The sequence below is a fragment of the Acipenser ruthenus genome, chromosome 1 (assembly GCF_902713425.1).
Source record: "Acipenser ruthenus chromosome 1, fAciRut3.2 maternal haplotype, whole genome shotgun sequence".
Classification (NCBI taxonomy): Eukaryota; Metazoa; Chordata; class Actinopteri; order Acipenseriformes; family Acipenseridae; genus Acipenser; species Acipenser ruthenus.
The window spans coordinates 13511010-13531228 of record NC_081189.1 but is presented as its reverse complement, the minus strand read 5'-3'; the positions used below and the strand labels follow the sequence as shown (position 1 = coordinate 13531228).

At 37.6% G+C, this 20219-nt stretch overlaps 1 protein-coding gene across 1 annotated transcript; it reads right to left on the bottom strand.

Annotated features, from left to right (window-relative positions):
- Positions 1-7206: 7206 nt before the first annotated feature.
- Positions 7207-19371, bottom strand: LOC117403945 (deoxycytidine kinase 1-like). Its single transcript, XM_034006455.3, has 7 exons — positions 19050-19371; positions 13566-13681; positions 13171-13364; positions 12032-12179; positions 11042-11157; positions 10054-10153; positions 7207-8412 (listed from the first exon to the last, which is right to left on the bottom strand). The coding sequence occupies exons 1-7, from the start codon at positions 19141-19143 to the stop codon at positions 8386-8388; spliced, it is 795 nt and encodes a 264-aa protein (XP_033862346.3). The 5' UTR covers positions 19144-19371; the 3' UTR covers positions 7207-8385.
- Between the last annotated feature and the right edge of the window lie 848 nt (positions 19372-20219).

The following is a 20219-nucleotide window of genomic DNA, read 5'->3' as shown; positions in this document are numbered from 1 at the left end:
TTCGAATGGAAAGGTTCCCGGAAAGAGAAGATGACCGCCAACTTTGCGAGGTCGCATCACTCGCATTCGCGGGTTCAGTGCAAAAGAGATTGGCCTGACAGTTCTTTTCCCTGGGCCGGGAAGTCGGTCAGTCTGGAAGAAGGCGAGACTCTGTTGCAGGAACATATTGACCCGGAAGGGAAACGACGTAGCAGCTACAGGTAGTAGAGACAGCTGCACTCGTTTACCAAGGGGTCATGCGTGATAGCATAAAGGGGAAGGAAAATCGCAATCTACTCCTTCACTTGGTTAAGGAGACAAGGAACTGGAAGGACCGGGAGAAAGCTCCTAAAAACTGTGAAAGACTAAGTGTTTTATTTGTTTTGTCGCGGTTAGTAATTGTCTTTTGTTTTTGTAAATTCATTAGACGGCTAACACGCCTCCGGAGCTGTCGCCTTGGGCCAGTACTGCCCAGAACAACACTACACCACAGTCACTGTTTAAATTGTTATCACCCACCACGAGCATTACTGCACGCACCCGGACTGGTGACCGTGTTTTGTATTATTGTGGGGTGGATAACGTGTGTTTATTATTTGGACTACAATCCATTTATTATTGTTTCTTCCGTGCTCTACACATTGGTGTGTATTGCCGGAGGTTTATTGTTTGGTCGCCAGACCGGGAGTTAAAATAAAAGACCCCTTTTCCAAACGGATTACAGTTTCCTTTTGTGTGATTATTTCTGCACTGCATCACCTCTGCACCTGTTTCTAATCAGCAGCCACTTTGCCACACTTGGTTATCATTCAAGGTTGGCAAATCCCGCTTTCAAGAGCCAACACCGAATCCTGCTTTGAAGTGCCAAAGACCAAGCTTTATTTTTTGAAGGTCTAATGCCTTTCCAGAATTATACTGTGTGTCTGTGACAAACATCTAAATATTTCACTTTACAGTTTCCCTGTAAATAAATGCCTTTGTTTCTTACTGCAGTAAAACCTTTATGTAAGCTAAACATGTATATTCTTTGGTTTAATTGATATTGTAATTTATAGACTTTGTTTAGTTGGAGAAACTGAACTAATTCTTAAATTGATTACATTAAATGCTCGCTCCTGCTTTTACTGTCTATTTGTATTACAGTAGAGCCTTAAACAAGCAAAAACACTTGTTAGTTTAAATATTATGTTTCTTATTAGATCAAAATACTTAAAACATATTAATTCTCTTCAGAGAGTTTTGTCACTCTATTATTAGATCAGAATACTTTTTATTTAAACCTCTATGCTTAGTAACAACACAATCAAATAAAATCACATAGGTATTTAGTTTCAAATATCGTTCTGTCTAAAAAGGGTTACCCTTTTCTTTTTGCTAATTTGCAATACCTAGCCTCTGTGTTTAGTTCCCCAGAGGCTTACTTCTTTCAAGGTTACAGATTTCCCTGCGCAATAGTCTGACTGGCTTCCAAGTGTGTATGTGCACTAATGACAAAGGCACATAGACAAGCTTTTTTTCTAACATTAACACTTGTTCAGTTATCTTAGTTCAAATCATTGTAACCTGTTCATAATTTGCTGCAATATTATTTATGCTGGTTTTATATTATTACAATATTCTGACAGTGTCAATTAGTACTGAAATTATTTAGTTTTTAACTGTAATATGTTCTTTCAACAATAATAGTTATTTGTATAACAGTTTAACATTAAATTATTTTATAATATGTGTTTCTAATTCAGTTATTTCAGTATAATAGTTGCTAATATTATTTTACTGAATTAAGTCTGACCCCTTTCTGTTTCTACAAAAACCAGTTGAAGCCGGTTTTAATTCTAGCCTTTTGCCAAGTTTTTGGTGTTGATTAATGTTTGCCAAGTTTTTGGTGTTGACATGAAGTAATGAAAGTAAAGTAACGAAAGAAGCTACTTTTTCTCATAAAACTGGAATATGTCAGTGCTCTACGGTTAGATTTGTAACTACTGGTCCCTTGGGCCACTGAGCTAGTGTTTTTACTGGCCCGGATGCAATTTTATCTGGCCCAATATATTTATATGTTTTTTCATGATGGTTTTTATTTTCAGTATGTTTCTAACTGTGTATGGTAACCAAAGCGAGCCCACGTCTCAAAAGAAAGTGGCTAAACTAAGCCTTTCAATATATGTTACTTCAGTTATTTAACAGGCACACATTTGTGTGCTTGTAGGAAAATATAAATACTGTATTCAAGATTTGAAAACGTATCTGTGCAAATGATACTCATTTATTCAAAAGCAAACATGCAACCGAGCTGTTAGCATACGGTCACAGCAACGCTAAAACTGAATTTTAATAATCCTAACTAGGGATGGGTCAGTGTAGTCAAACACACGATTACACGAACATAACAATAAATAATAAAAACGATTCAAATAGCACATTACATATTCAAGGAAACAAAAACCTTATACATTAGCTACTAGTAGAAGCAAATGCGTCTTTCTTTTATTTCTTTAATGCTGACGATTAACAAGTGTTATGTCAGTCTTAAACCCGTTGTTATTTGCATATTAAACGTAAGGACCCTAATTAATTATGCAATGCTTGTAATAGCAACATTCTACAGTAATCGTATTCTGTTTGAAAATGTTGCCAATTTTATAGCCTTGTTTTTAGCTAATGTTAACAGATTCCTGCATGAGTTCCGCTGTAATGACTGTACACAGCAGCTCCTGCAGCTGTAGCCAGTCGTGAAACAGCTTCTGGGAGCTGAATGTGTGAACTGAAATAAAATAATGTATATAGCAAGTGCTAAAAGAAGTAATCCAAACTTGGGTAACATCGAAATTAGAAAGGTTATGATGAATATAAAAACATACTAAATGTTAAGCAGAACAACGCAGTGACTAATAAAAAGGCAAGATACTTGGAGTTGTAAAGGAGTTATTTTTTTAACTCTGGACTGCAGTTCAATGTAAAACATCTACTGTTGACTTTCTGTGAATGAATGGAGTAACGTCAACATTTGCACTGACCATTAAAAGTACAACCAGGTATCCTTTTTTTGAATTATTTACAGGTTATTGAATAAACAAAGTAACTTGACTTGTCAGTACTTGATGGCTAGTTGTAATTAGTAATGTTAAACTATTGTAATGTTGGAATGTATTTTCTATCATTTTGGCCAGGTTACAATATTTACACTATTAAGATTATTTTATAAATATTATTTGTTAGAATTAAAGCGATTTAGAATATTTAGGTTGCTATATGATATGTGTTGTTTTATTCTGAATACACTACAGCAAAAATTATTATTTGGTGGTTTGCACAATATTATGCTACTGTTGCTTTAATTGGAAGAGATACGCGCTGTGACGTTGCTGCTCATTGAGTTCTGTATTTTAATTCAGTAAACAAAAGGAAAAACTTGTGCCTAAGGAAATAGGGTATTGAACGAAGAAATCCCGTCTTGGACATTGTTTGTACAATTTGTGAACCCGGCTAAACTTTACCGGCTTACACTGTTATGCTGTCTGCTTGTACACACGCATTTGCCTTTATTCTTGGGAGTGTAAGGGACCAGAGTTCGGGTAATCGAATACACAAAAATGTTGCAACCTGTGTATTCAAATAGGAAACCATTCAAAATTCCCATCCCTAATCCTAATAATAAACACTATCAAAGCAATATTCATAATACAAAATAATAACAATCCTTCTCAGAGCGTTGTCGCTTGTGTAGCCTCTCCCAAGTCAGTGCCTATCTTGCTGCGTGATACCAACGAGTCCTGGAAAGATTGTGAATGGCATTTTTGACCTGAACACATCGGATCCCAAATCAAAAAGTTAGACAATTCAATCGCGTATCTGGGTATCCATCGGGATATCTTACTGTGAGACTGGATATGATGTAAACGAAATGTTGAATTCACAACAAATAAAGCTGCTGTTTTATCTGGGAAAAGTCTGGGAAACTGACGCCAAATAAGGCAGAGCGTTACTTTTTTTTCACTGTCATAATGAAGCCAGATGAAGCCTCCACTCTAAATGTTCGTCTTCATTTTTTCCCCATAATTACTTTCTTTATGATTTATTGATTTCAGTGCTTTACTTTTGATCGATTGCTTGCTTAGTTGTAAAACATTTGCGATGTCGCAGGAACAAGTACCAACACAGCACTTCGGTACGCAGTCTCAGATTCTGACTGTGCAACGAATATGACGTGCGGCGGCTAAGTTAGGATTAGTTCAGTTACATTTTTATATATATATATATATATATATATATATATATATATATATATATATATATATATATATATATATATATATATACAGTGCCTTGCAAAAGTATTCAGACCCCTGACCAATTCTCTCACATTACTGAATTACAAATGGTACATTGAAATTTCGTTTTGTTTCATATTTTATTTTAAAACACTGAAACTCAAAATCAATTATTGTAAGGTGACATTGGTTTTATGTTGGGAAATATTTTTAAGAAAAATAAAAAGCTGAAATAGCTTGTTTCCTAAAGTATTCAACCCCTGTGCTGTGGAAGCTCCCAGTTTACACCGATGAAAGAAATTGCCCTAACGAGGACAGTTAACTTACCATTGGCCTCCACCTGTGAACCATTAAAGTTGCTGTCACATTTTCTGGATAAAAACCCCACTGTTGAAGGATCATTGGTCAGGCTGTGAATCTGAAGGAAAATGAAGACCAAAGAGCCTTCTACAGAAGTTAGAGATAAAGTAATACAAATGCATAGATTAGGGAAAGGGAACAAAATAATATCCAAAAAAGGCTGTCCCTCAAAACTCAGCACTCAAACAAGGAGACTTGTGAGAGAAGCCACAGAAGCCAACAATCACTTTGAAGGAGCTGCAGAGTTCAGTGGCTGGGAGTGGAGTAATGGTGCACCAGTCAACCATATCAAGAGCTCTGCATAACACTGGCCTGTATGGGAGGATGGCAAGAAAGAAGCCATTACTCAAAAAGTACCATCTAAAAGCACATCTGGAGTTTGCCAGAAAGCATGAGAGTGACCCAGCTGCGATGTGGCAAAAGGTTTTGTGGTTAGATGAGACCAAGATGGAGCTTTTTGGCCAAAACTCAAAGCGCTATGTGTGGCGCAAACCTAACACTGCCCATGCCTCAGGACACACCATCCCTACAGTGAAGTATGGTGGTGGCAGCATCATGCTGTGGGGATGCTTCTCATCAGGAGGGACTGGGCATCTTGTTAAAATTGAAGAATGGATGGAGCAAAATACAGGGAAATACTACAAGAGAACCTGCTTCAGTCCGCTAAAAAACTGAAGCTTGGGAGGAAATTCACCTTTCAGCAGGACAATGATCCCAAGCACAAGGCCAAAGCAACATTGGAGTGGCTCAAGAACAAAAAGGTGAATGTCTACAGTGGCCCAGTCGAAGTCCTGCTCTCAATCCCATTGAGAATCTGTGGCACTATTTGAAAATTGCGGTCCACAAGAGTCGTTCAACCAACCTGAACAACCTGGAGCAAATCTGCCAAGAAGAATGGGCCAAAATCACTCCAACACTGTGTGCAAAGCTGGTACATACTTACCCCAAAAGACTTAAAGCTGTTATTGCAGCGAAAGGTGGCTCTACCAAATATTAATGTGTGGGGGTTGAATACTTATGCAAGCAAGATATTTCAGTTTTTTATTTTTCTTAAAAATATTTCCCAACATAAAACCAATGTCACCTTACAATAATTGATTTTGAGTTTCAGTGTTTTAAAATAAAATATCAAACAGAACGAAATTTCAATGTACCATTTGTAATTCAGTAATATGAGAGAATTGGTCAGGGGTCTGAATACTTTTGCAAGGCACTGTATATATATATATATATATATATATATATATATATATATATATATATATATATATATATATATATATATACTGCGATCTCTACCGTCTACCGGCCCTGGTTAATGTTGAACCCTGTATGTTAACAAGGCCTTATGATAAGAGCCTGCTAAGTTTGACTCCTTCCAGCAGGTGCTTTCATAGACTGCACACATCTATCCATTGTGTTCTACTGAGTATACAGATCTTTTTGAAAGGAGCATATACAATATTATTATAATTATTGACAAAGAGTATATCATATTATTTCAATCAATACAGGTTAGTTTAAATCATCCAATCCATGTCTAATAACTCAGCACGTTCCCAACAGGATTCGAACTCTGCGCCAGGCTCAGCTCGGACTGGTTCTGTGAACACCACGACATGCCTGTGCACATCTGCTAAAAATATTTTCTAAAACACATTACAGTCATTACAATATTTGTTGCAGTTTCACAAATGTTCAGTTTTTGTCCCAAAGATCAGCCTGCTTCCAGTAGCTGTGACAGTCTTGGGTCAGTTTCTGCTCACAGGTGTGGGTGACAGTCTTTAAAACCCTGACACCTGCAAAAACTTCAATCTTGTCAGCTGGGCTCCCATTTCTACATTCCCATTCCCATGATTAGTGGGAAGACTTCGAATAAATTAAACTGTTTCTATCAGAGTCAGACATCTTGCACTTGTACAAGGGAAGGGTTTTAGGGTCACGGTGTAACACCTTACAATATTTAGAGGTGTGTCACAGACACACCTCTAAATATTTAGAGGTGTGTCACGGACACACCTCTAAATATTTAGAGGTGTGTCACGGACAATATTTAGAGGTGTGTCACGGACAGACAAGCTCATTTACATTTTACAGGATTCCATGTGAAACTGGGCGTGAATTTTTCCGGTTTTTTTTGTCATTTACACGAGTAAATGAGATTTACCCTATCCCTCTCTGGCCGTTTTTTTCGGCCACAAACCTGATTTACACGAGTAATTCTCCCAAACGTGCACGCGCATCGCCATTTCATGTGTATATTGCCCCGCATGGAAACCCCATGAATGATAACCAAGTCTTAATCAGTAGCTTGACAAATTATATTACTCAGATACTTGTATTGCAGTGCTTTGTGTAAAACTGATGTGCAGGTTTTGTCCCAATAAAATAAATAGAATGGCATGTTATTACTTCATGTAGCATTTTGTTTCCTGCTGGATACAAAGCCCTCAAAGTGTGTCAGATCTCTGGTTCATTGTTATTGAAACTGACATATTTCACTGAATGCCCTTTTGTATTTACCTTCTAAACACATTTTATTTTCGAATGTGTTTGTTTTACTGTTGTAGGTCAGAGCTCTACACAAAGGTTACACACATACAAGAGAGTTGTTTTTTTTATTGTGTAATCTTTTGTTGTCCTGTAAATGTAGGACAACATAATTACAATCATGAAACTTGCTCACAATATACAGGAATGCTAAAACAAAAAGCAAAACATAACTTGGATTTTCCTTTACATTTTTAAATAAATTATTTTAAATATATGAACTAGAAAAATATATCATTGCTGATGCAGTTATTCAAACTTTCAGTGGATTATGTAATAATAAAAGGCACTAATTCCTAAGTTGATTGAAAGTTACATTGTCATTAAAACATTTGTAATCTTCTAGTCTTTATATGGGGGATATATAACCTCATATGAGGATGCCATTATCCCCATATAAAGCAATGGATAACAATTTAAAACATTTTCAATGAAACATATATATATATACAGGGATGCTCAAAAAACAAAACATAATTTTAATGACCCTTTTTTTTATTTTAGTCATCACCAATGGTTTTTTTACCCTGGTTTTCTCCCAAATTTGGAATGCCCAATTATTATTTTTATCCCAGTTCACTGCTGCAACCCCCCGGCGACTCGGGAAACAGAGACTGAAACGCACATCCTCCGAAACGTGTTCCTGCCAATCCGTCATTTTTCACACTGCGGATCCACAGCGAAGCCACCAGACCTATAGTGCCGGAGGACAACACAGATCTGAATGGCTCCACTGCAGACCCGCAGGCACCCTACCAACCACCGGGGGCGCTGGTGCACGGTGAACCGTGGATTGCCCTGCCGACCTAAGCCCTCCCTACCCGGGCGACGCTGGGCCAATTGGCTGCCGCCCCCCAGGAACCCCTGGTCACAGTCGGGAATGACATAGCCTGGATTTGAACCTGCGATCTCCAGGCTATAGGGCGCATCCTGCACCACGCAGAGCACCTTTACTGGATGCGCCACTCGGGAGCCCCTTCACATTTTTAAATATGTTTAAAAAAATATATAAACTAGAAAAAACTAAAATGGCTTCTGTAGTTATTCCGAATTTCAGTGGATTACATAATAATAAAAGGCACTAGTTCTTAAGTTGACTGAAAGTTACATTGTCATTAAAACATTTTTTATATTATTTCTGACCAGTAAACATTTATAGCTTGCGTATACTAATTCCTTCAATTGGTAAATCCAATCCATTCGAGCTGTACCTGTTTATCTCTGCCAGTTATAAAGTGCTCAGGAACTCATTCACCTGCAAGGAGACAATAATAATAATAATAATAATAATAATAATAATAATAATAATAATAATAATAATAATAATAATACATCTATATTGACTCTGAAATGCATAATCATAGAGTCCCCTTCCAAATCAACAATATCACTTCCTGTAGCTACCCATCCCAAGATAACATGTCTCTGTGTTCTGGATTAAAACAGAAAGTAATAGGCTTGTAACGATAACAATAATAATCAAATTATTTATCGATTGGGACCCCACGATAACAAATCGATAATATTTTAATGAAATCGAATAGTCCATGAAATTAAAAATGTGTCTTGTATATATTAACTTGCTGTCAAGAACGTAATCTGTGTTGTTGCTTCTAAAAGTTACTGAGAATATGCGTCTGTGAACAAATACAAGATGATGATGCAGAGATCAAGAGTAAACCTTTTCGTTATGAAACAATGCACTATCCGCAACCTTTTTCGTTTTTGATTGTTGTCTGTCAAAATGCCGCATGTGATCCAATGAAACATTGCAAGTTGTACAAAATAGTTTGCCACCAGTAGAATGCAAAATTATTGCACACGAGCCGATTCATTTTGGACACTCGCAAAATGTTCATTAGCTTAACAATATCAGTTGAGATGTCCTAGGATACTAAACCCGCCCCGGATGCCCATATCTACCAATAAGTGAGGCGAGCCCAGAGTGGTTATTGGCTGCTGTTAAGTGTCAATCAATAAATCCTTTCCAGTTTTTGAAATTGAAACAAACTTATAATCACATCAGGAACCTGGACCGATACACATAACTTAATTGGATTTAAGTACAGGGGAAACATACACAAAATAGACAGTTTTCACGGTGAAGAATGAATTCCACGGTCCGTGTCATGTTTTTCATGGCCGTGAAATAGGTAGAGCCTTAGTAATGTATTGTGTAAGTGTAAGCGAATCCACGTGGGTGAAACGCTTCTCTGAGCACCCCAGTATGTGACACGTTTTTGGTTGCGTCGTGGTATGTAGATTGATTAGGCCTATACATGTATGAAAGAGATATTCTACATATATTGGTTGCAATGTGGGCAATAAGTCAGTTAATAATAAATCCACATACATGTATGAAAGGGATATTATACATATTCAAGTATGGAGACGCAAAATAAAATGATCAGCTGGAGTTGTCACTGTTGAAAGTTCAGCTGCAGGAAAAGGTAGGCTACCTCTAATGTACTGTTTGGAAAAATGACGATATAGTTATATAGACTGAAGATAATGCAAATCTAAGTGGCTATGCAAAGTCATGTAAAGTTTTGATTAAAATAGGACAGCAAAAAGTGAAATGCATCTCTGCAGCCGCGGCACACTGGAAGGGACTGCTGCTTTCACTAGCAGAAGCTGGGCCACATAATTCATAAATTGTAACCAATAGCAAATTTAATGAGCGAATTATTTCATTGTGAATAGGCCATAATGTTAATGCAGTTTTCAAACCTTGTTTTTTTTTTATCTCCTCTGGACAATGGGGTTGATTTTTTTTTCTTTTTCTTAATTTACCGTTATATTTACATTGAAAATGTGTCAGGCTAGTGACGGCAGGAATATGAAGATTGGAGAGTGCTATATGAAAAAAGAGTTTAACACAATCCATTAAAAATACCTTTTCAATCATATCAGCACATTTGATCTTGTCTCCTTTAAAGTCTTCATTTGCATCCAAAGTCAGTATTGGAATGTCATTCAAGTACTCATATTCCATGCTGTAAAACAGAAACAAGGGTATCTATTTTTGTGTGTCCTCTTTTCCGTTTGTAATGTATATGCCGTTCTGGTCACATTGGTCTGTGAGTTAACATATTTGGTCTTAAATACACGTTGCTGGTTGACCTAAGGGGAAAAGTGGGAACCGATATTACTGATGCTTTGATGTGAACAGTATAGCTGGAAGATGAGTGGCTTTTTGCAGGCCCTGATCACAAAGGAACACGTGGCTGCAGAATAGCCTCTCCAGCAGGGACTGATGTGAAATGAAGGGAGGACAGAGGATGACATCACAACAAAAAGCATTCAGGTCTCTATACTGGCAACATTTAGTACCAAATAAAGTACCAAAAGACAGTGCACCCTTGACTTTAAAAGCTGAGATGGCTCCTAAATAAGCTAAAGTAGGAAAGTTATGCTTTCATGGCAGAAAGCACTGTGACATTTTTATTTTATTATTCAAGGAACCACACTTAAAAGGCTTGGTTTATTTCTGCTGATCATCACAATCTGCTTGTCTCTAAATAGAAATAATTTATTATCAGATCTCTATTACCTGATTACTAAAAATCATGCTGAGATTACACAATATATCGTTTAGAACAGGTCTACTACAGACCGATTATATAGTCTTGTGCCCACATGATCAGAAGGTGTTTTATTTCCTTTTCATTTTACATGGCTGTGGATAAAAGAATACTGTGTGGCAGGTTACGAATATGTCTCTAAAAATATACCATAATGGTGAAAACACAGTTTTATACAGTTCTTAAAATACTTATTGATGTATTTTCTCAACATATTGTTTAAGATTAAAGCATTACCCATGTTTATGAAAAAGGGGAATCAGCAGGTGTATATCTTTACTGCATCTACTTCAGTCTTACCGCATTGTTTTATGTTGAAGCCAACTCTCATGTTTGAAATGGAGCTTTTCCAGGTACTCCAGGGGAATGTCTTGTTCTTCCTCTCTGCCTCGTGTGTAAAGTCTCTCCATGCATTTCTATTACCAAATACACATATTACTATTACATTCATACCAAACTATGTTTTGTAAATCTGTGTTTCACTTTTTCCATTCCGTATCTCTGAACAGAACACTTCACTGGTGTGTGAGATGAACAGGCATTCAGACTGGCAGGGAGACTGCACTTTCTACAACACTTTTCTCAAAGATAAAACACAAACTCACAGAAGACACATATATGTTATTTATTTATGTGTTTATTTTTCTTGGGGGGAGTTGCAAATTACACTTTGGATTAAAAGGCAAGGTGAATTTCCCCACAGCATCTTTGACTTTGACAGTGTTTTATGGGTAAAATTGATCCATCAAAGCTATGCCCAGGGGAATGTAGAAATGTTCCCTCTGTAAATGTTTTTCCTTTCGTAAATGTGATGTTATTACACCTTGTGAAACTTCCTTTGTACTCTTGAAAGTGCAGCAAACTGTAATTAAGTGACTGAGAAATAAGTCTAGCTGCTGATAAAGTTAATAATTGACAGTACAGCTTGTTAATAAAATCATTAATAAAACACAAGTGTTCTGTTTCTACCTCCCTATCAGGTCCAGCACTTCAACAGCACCATATACTAGGACATGGAGTATTTAACACGGCTTACAAACCAAACCTGTACATTTTTCTGTCATAAAAAAAATAAACATTTTCCAAATTACAGGAGGCACTGCATCCGTGTGTATATTTGTGAATGATTTATTAATTATTAAAATGTGTGGTTTTGGCAGGGGTGAAAACCTATCTCTGCAGTGTCAAATACTATGTACTTCCCCCTCTAATTGGGCAGGTCACCAAACACACCCCACATTAATAGTACTTTTACAAAGCTATTGTATTAATACATAGTTTTAAGCTTACCTCAGGAGATGCTCTGAGATAAATAATCCCATCTAGTTTAATGTTATTGCCAAACTGACTGTGTAGCCATCCGTGCCAGTCCTCGTATACAGCCCATTCAGTTTCATTCATGGAGTCTGATTCATATAAATTGGAGGCAAATATGTATCTGCAAAAATTAAAGTAAAACAATATTAAATGTATGCAGTTTTGTCTTTGCCCTTGATATGACACGTGCCCTATGTAATCCTTCAGAGCAAAAATATACTCTTGAGTTATCAAAGTGGACATAAAGACACAAGTTACACCGAGTATTATTTATAGTACCTTGTCAGAATAAGAGCCAATTAACTCCTATTACAAACGCAGCACATCAGAAACTTCAAACTGGCGCATCCAGTAAAAGCACTCGTGTAGAGTGCAGGATGCGCCATATAGTCTGGACGTCGCAAGAGTCCAAGCTATTCCTTTGCCAACCGAGGACAGGAGCTCCCAGGGGGCGGCGCACAATTGGCCGAGCGATACCCCCGGGGGAGGGGGTTAGGTTGGCCAGGGTGTCCTCGGCTCAACGTGCACCAGCGACCCCTGTAGTCTGACCAGGCGCCTGTGCGCTTGTTTGTAAGCTGCCCAGGGCTGAGTTGTCCTCTAACGCTGTAGCTCTGGGTGGCTGCATGGTGAGTCTGCAGTGTGTAAAAAAGCGGGCGGCTAATGGCACACGCTTCGGAGGACAGCGCGTGTTTGTCTTTTCCCCCTCCCGAGGGGTTAATTATTCACAGTAAATGAAAGATACTAGTAAGTAACCCTTACTAACATAGTACTACAAATTGTGGGGGACGTTGTGAAACTGTGTAAATGTAATTGCTGGAAAACTACTGCATCCAGATACTAGAAATACATGAAGGGCCTCGTTCATGTACTCAATTTCTGCATTACTGTTTATCTCAGATTCTTTTATTATTGCTGTATATTTGTGTAGAAGAGAATACACAGAAGACAATCACAGAAGACAATACAGAACCTATTCTTGGTACAAGACTAAGGGGGTGGGCTATTACATTATTACTAATGTAATAAATAAATCTGATTACTTGAGGTGGGGCTATGACAGGGGTAGAACCAGTATTCTTTCGATTGAGTTCTGTTAACCTATATTTACGTACCTATCACTGTAAACTGATCTCTCAAAAAACTGGACTGGGTTTTCAGCCTCTTGCAGTTTTCCATTTAGTGACTTGAGTTGAGCGCGCACTCTGCTCATACAGGCGTAGGTCTGGAATGTAAAGGCCCATCGCTCTGGTTTCTCATACATCATCTGGAGAAGATTTCCGCCACTCTTTTGCGATGTTGTCAGTTCCTTACAAAAAAAACAAAACAAAAGATAAAAATACAAAAAAATGGTAATTAATGTAATTAACATTAGCAGCTTGGGGAAAATGCTTTGTAAACATGGCTCTGGGGTACAGAAATAATAAATGTACTGACTTTCTGTACAACAGGATTAACTCTGGGTATTTTTTTTTTTTAAGCTTGATATTAAAAGTAAATAAATCCATACCTCAAATTCATCATGATCAGATTGAACGTTGCACCACTTTGCTATCGGTTCTGGAACAACTTCCCATTCCTCATTAAGTTTCTCCAGCAATCGCACAAACGTGGACTTGCCAGCAGCTGCCATTTAAACAAACAAGAAAGAGTAACCAAGAGTGTCATCAAAAATTCTACATTTGCAATTTCAAGTTGCAAAGAATACATTACCTGTTAAAATATATGTTTTAATCTGTACTATGTGTGAAACACAAATGAAGGTTTAAACTAAGAAAACAATGGGTTAAACGTGTTAAATTAAATAATGGGTTAAATTCAATAATTACTTTAATCCTAGGTCTCACATACTGTACAGTTTTGAAAGAAGCCCCTACATAAATGGTATCTGGTACCATACTAGGACAAAGAAATCCCTGTTTGTATACCATACGCGTACCCCTGGGGGTACTTCTAGGGGTCATAGGGGGTAAGCAGGACGACTCAGAAATGCAAAAAGAAAAATGAAAGAAAAAGAAAATAATTATCTTGAATTGATTTTTTTCCCAGTATTATATATTATCTCTAAACCATTGTGCATACATATTACATTTCTGTTTAGCAGCTCAAAGGTTACTATAGTATAGTTTCAAAATGATCATCCACTTGTACGCAAGTGTGATTTCGACTGATATTGGGGTGGGTGAAGCAGGCGTCTGGCAATTCTGGCTAAGTAGAGCTCTGCTCAGAGTGCTCTGTGCTGCTCATGAACTTTCCCGTTTTCAACTCGTTGTATAAATGAATACTAATCAGTGAAGCACAATCTTTCTCCACTGTTTAAAGCATATTGATGTTTATTGTTTCGATATATTTCTTACTTCTAACAGAAAAACTAAGGAAGAAAACACAAAAGAGTCTGCAGAAAGTGCAAAGCAACAGAAAGTTATACAGAGTCCCTTTAGATCATTTTTATGTTGGCTTTAATAAAATGTTTATCATTGTTAGTTGTTATAGTTCAATATGTGAGGTTTATGTTTTTGATGTTGCAAACATTTTAAAAGTCACACAATTATGCTGAGATTGGAATAGGTAGGATTTGGGTCCAGAATGTTGGGGGGCAAAACAAATTCACAAAGATGACCTGTTAAACGCTTTCCAATCACTAAAAAGGTGTTATTGTCTATTTGCTATCTACAAAGCCTACTAACAATCTTGTTTGTGCTATTACTTTGAAAAGCAACTGTGAAAGACACAGAATGAATCTTGGTTACAAATCTTCCCGACCTGTGAGGGCATTGTGTAAAGGGAACAGTGTGCCCCGGACTGGATGGTTAGACAGTTCATTCCAGCGTCAGTCGGAAGTCGGCCATCTAGGAGGGGGCGGAGCCACAGTACACAAAGTCATCGCCCCAGATGGGAAGCGATGTGGCAATCGCGGATTGGAGGAAAAACGATTGCACTCGCTAACCAAGGGGGCGTGGCTGAAGGTACAAAAGGGGATGTGGCCGAGCGAACTGCTCCTTTGTTATGGTTACGGATGAACCGCTGAAGGACAGTGATATACTGTGAGTGTTTAGTGTTTGTTTGTTTGTCGTACTAATTGTAAACGTTTGTTCTTGTTAGACGGCTAACACTTACCAGGAGCTGTCGCTAAAGGCTAGCACCAACCTGGATAACACTGCACTACCTTTCACAAATATATGTATTTCACCACTCACACTTAAAAAGCACTCACTTTGGACTTGTGACCATGTCTGTGTTCTGTGTGTGTATTTACTATAAGTGCCAGTTATTATTATTTACAGCTGTCAGGTGACTTTGGATTATAAATAAAAACATCATTGCACCGTGAACGTTGTTGTTTGTCATCACTTGAGCACCGCATCACCTCTACACCTGCACACTGCAAACCACTTTGCCACAGCAACTTAAAATCATTTGATACAGTGCTAACTGCATTTTGTGTGACTGATACAATTATTGACAAATGTATTGCTTCTCTTTGGGAACATTCATTTGTGTTCTGAGACGTGTAGTGAAGGCGAATGCCCAGCCTACAGCCTGTATTGTTTTGTTTTTGTGTAACTCTTTATTTTGGCCCTCGTGCCCTTTGTCTGTTCCTTTTTTTGTTTTGTTTATGTTTAAATACAGTGCGCAACCGCGCTTTTAAACTGCAGCTTCTGAGTCTCTCATTCCTGACGGTAACAACCCAATTACCTAACTGGGGAATGGCCACACCTGTAATTGTTGGCAGGGATAGATTTAACCCCATCCCTGCCAGCCTTACGTTCCCCCACACCATACTGCCACATGCAGGGCATTCCAAAAATGCAACTATTTTTCTTTAGGCGTAATTCCTGAAGTGGCACGATCACGACTACACCCCAACTTCAACCTGTCTCCTGTAACCAGGGGTACTGTGAGCGCTTACCCATTTCAAGTTTTTCTGGTTACACCATTTTATTAGAGATATATTATTCCAGTTTATTCGAAAGCCAGATGCTCGGCCATTCTGGTGCACTGCAGCACATTTCAGACCAAGACACAACACTTTAACTGAGGTTTTGATTTTAGGCACAGCAGGAGGGTGAGTCACTGAATCACTGAAACCGTTTGTATCTGCGTTGAGGGAATTAGCAGCTATAAAGTGGCTGTTTTTTTTTTATTTATTTTTTTTTACAATATTCAGGTCCCCCTCATTGTGGATTTCGGGGCTAACGTTTCTTTGCTAAGTTTCGCCACTTGCTCACCATGCCCTGGAGTCAGTCGTTACTATGCACTGTCTCCCTTCCTGTCCAATACTTAGACTGCAAACTACCAGCATTTACATTGTTTGCATCAAAGCACGGTGCACATTTATTGAGCTTAGAGTCAAGCACTCTAATTCAGAGTTTGCGAAGCCAGGGACTGAACAATCAACAATGTTGAGCCTGACTGGAAAGTGTGTTTTCTGGTCTTAGTGTGGATCCCAGTGCGGGCTGTGATGCAACCCCTATGCAGTAAAAGATCAAGTTGCTGACGAAATGGACCGGTTGTTGAAGGAAGATATAATTGAACCAATTGATGCCTCTCCGTGGGTTTCAAACATAGTCATTCCATCTAAAAAGTCAGGGGATATTAGACTGTGTGGACTTTACAGAGGGCTGTAGACCAGAGGCGGAAGGCAAAAGACTTCTATCTAGCAGCGTCCCAGTGGGTCAGAATAAAACGTCCTCGAGCAGCTCAGAAGCTGCAGCCTCAGCTCCCTAGGCCCATACAAATTCTAAAGCAAGTTGGACCGACTACCTACATACTTCAAGATGGTTCTAAATGGAACAGAACTAGGTTAGTTAGCCCCACAACAGGCTCCAGACCGTATGATGGGGAGTCCTGGGATTTTAATGTTAATTAATGTTTACACCATTAGATTAATGAAGCTATCATTGATTATGTGGCATATGAATCTTTAAAAAAATGATATTACCTTATCGTGTTAGTGATTCATTCTACTTGTTTATGGCCCTTTGTTATTGAAACTACGGTGCAATGACACGGTTTCTAGCATTGATTACAATAACAGTATCAATAGTAGGCCTACACCAACATAGAATATCATAACTAATGTAAATATACGTAGAACAACTTGTAATTCAAATTAAAACACTTTATGTACGTTTTACAAAGTACAGTTTCTTTTACCTCGTTCTCAACATTGATAAAACCACTGAAAATGTTTCCTGCACCCACTGCCACCAAATACTGTGATAGTCCTACTACTCGCCTTTTTCACTGATCACGGATTTAACAATTTCTGTGAAATTTGTTGTATAATAACTGTAGAGAACAATGATCCATTTAAATGTGACAACACTATTATTTTCTGCTTTATTAAATACTACGTTTAATCGTGAAATATCTATTTTTAGACCATGATGTGCCGTAAAAAAAAAAAAAGCCCAGCCCATTATCAAAACCTGTTAAGGCAAATCTAATCTGTGAACCAATGTAGTATCAACACACCTTATTTATATACGCAATGAAACTGAGCTGTCATGTATTGTTCACACAAACAAAAAAACATCTAAATAAAGAGCCTTCTGTTTGTAAGACTACCTAACCTATATTTAATGTATGACTATGCAAATTATTTGAAGCTTATTGCTCTTGCGCGGCAGTAATAACATCAATTACTGTGCCTCAGTTCTTTTATACTTTTAAACAAACTGTCTCTAAAATAATATGAAGAGAAACCATCTTTCTGTTTCAGTCCTTTTTAAAACCCATATATAATCATCCTTCAAAGCTATATATTTAATTTCAACCTATACATTTTTTTTTTCAAAATGGCTTGGGACATTGGACACATCTGTATGGTTTTCCAGAGATTTGAGCTGTCCACAATAATATCTAATAAACCCGGCCACTGAATTAGTCCCCACTATCTGCACTGTATATATCGATTCCAATCCAGCATAATCTACTTAACTATTACAATAAAATCATTCTAATCATAACCCTCACAAACTTTGATCTCACATACCATGACTCTCGATGGAACCGTGTTCTTGGATTTTACAGTACAAAGGGCAAATAAGAAAAACTGTAAGTGTCCTGTTTCAAATGAAAACAACTACAATGTTCGATTCCTGCCGGGGACGACACGTTTCTATGTATTTTTGTAGGTAAACTGTGGTATTTCTCTGCAGTGGTTAGACTGAAGTATAAACGTCCCAAATTAAACGGCATCTCAGCTGCAGGAATCTAATAGTTTACAGTATTCCAGATAGTATGACGCGCCCAGTTTATTCAGATGCAGCCCGCCACCTAGCGCTAATTAAGAAAACTGAATTTCGACAAATCGGTGGATTTACTGTTTCAACAGCTGGTTTGGCGTCTCGCTTCGACTGTCACAATTTTATTTTAGAAGCCCAACAGCATGCCTAATTTCGAACACCTACAATTATCACTGCAATTAGTATTGTATTAACCTAAACTTTCACGTGGTTACTGTAAAAATGAAGCAGCTATTCATAAAAAGAAGAAAAAATATCAATGAAAGAGTTTGTATTTTTAACTGCATTTTGTTTAGTGATACAAGTTCAATGTCCTGCTTTTGTGGGGCAACGTACGTACACATCGATATAGCCAAGGCAGTACTGTTCCCCTTGGGGCTTTATAGTTTTCTGCATATAAAAAAAAAAGTTCAAGGCAAATTTAACTTTTTGGCATTTCTGTTTTCTTTGCAATGCAGCATTTGTTCTAACTTCTAACATGTAAGGTATATATTGTAATGCTTTTTTGGCGCCACATAACTGTGGCGCCAACCAGGAAATGTACTTAAACAAATATTTTCATAATAATAATATACCGGTAATCACACTAGATTATTTATATTGTATTAAGGGGTGTATTTGAAAATGTGGACTGTATGATATTCTTTATAAAAAATTAGCTATATTCAGGAGGGAAAAAGCAACGTAACAGACACACATATTGACATTATTAATATTGTACCGATTTAAATTTCTTTACTTACCTATATTTCCCTCTATGGCGATTTTCTTGACCCGTTTCTCAGAACGCGCATTATTAAGAGGACTTGTGCAAACTCTTTTTGGCTGAGTTGTCATCTCGCTGTATTATATAGTTATTGAAATTAAAAATAAAACAGAAATAAATTCCCGCTAAAACGAACTCAGATTAGACGAGTTTATTAATAGTACAGCTTTTCTACAAGGTGCCGGTAAAATGTAGCTTTCGCGTATTGTAAATGGCTTCTTATAATAAAAATGCACTTTCCCGGTTACTGCGCAGTCTTTTTGAGCACTCCAATGAAAGAGACAAATGTGAAGTGAAGAGAATGAAACTAAGAAGAGAACAATTTGGAGAAAACGAAACTAGTTCGAACCGCTGAGTGTAAAGGATATTGGGAAATGTATTACACGCATCCACATTAGCGCCGCTCTGTACTGTATTTTAATGCCGTTTGGGGACTACAGATCCTATGATGCATTTCGAGTTGCCTGTTGAAACTGGAAGCGGTCCGTGAACAGTAGACTAGATGCAAGTCGTCAATGTTTCTGATTTGTTCAATATCCTGATATTGAGGACGCCTTGCTTTTGTGATTTAAAAATGCCTGTGATCAGAATGGATGCAGGTTTCAAGTGCAGTTCATTTGCAATGTGTACTTTTTAAAAAATATTTTCAATAAAACGCACATACCAGTACTTAAAAATGTATAATACTTTTCACTGTTCTGTAATTGAAATTTGATTTCAGTGTTACTGTAACTTCAATAGAAACTCACAGTAGTGTGCATTTGGCTTTCGATTCTTCATAATACAAATTATGATCAGACACATTTTTTTCTTTTTTTTTTCTGCTGGTCCGTTAAAATTTGTATTAACGAGAACTGACTGCATAGAGATCTACTTTCACAATACTATTTACAACAACTCGGGTTTGAATTTGGCGCTCGCTGTCACGGACTACCGGGGGCTCTGTGCATCCTGTCGTGACTTCTTGCTTTGTCAACGACCGCCTACACACAACGATGAATGATGGAGATTGTTTTTATAGTTATTTCAACATACAAACATTCTTAATGGGGAATGTTCTTTCCTGTTATATTGGGTACGGCGGCAGGATGTCAAAACAAACATATATAAATACATATCAAACTATAATTGACTATTATTCTGTATT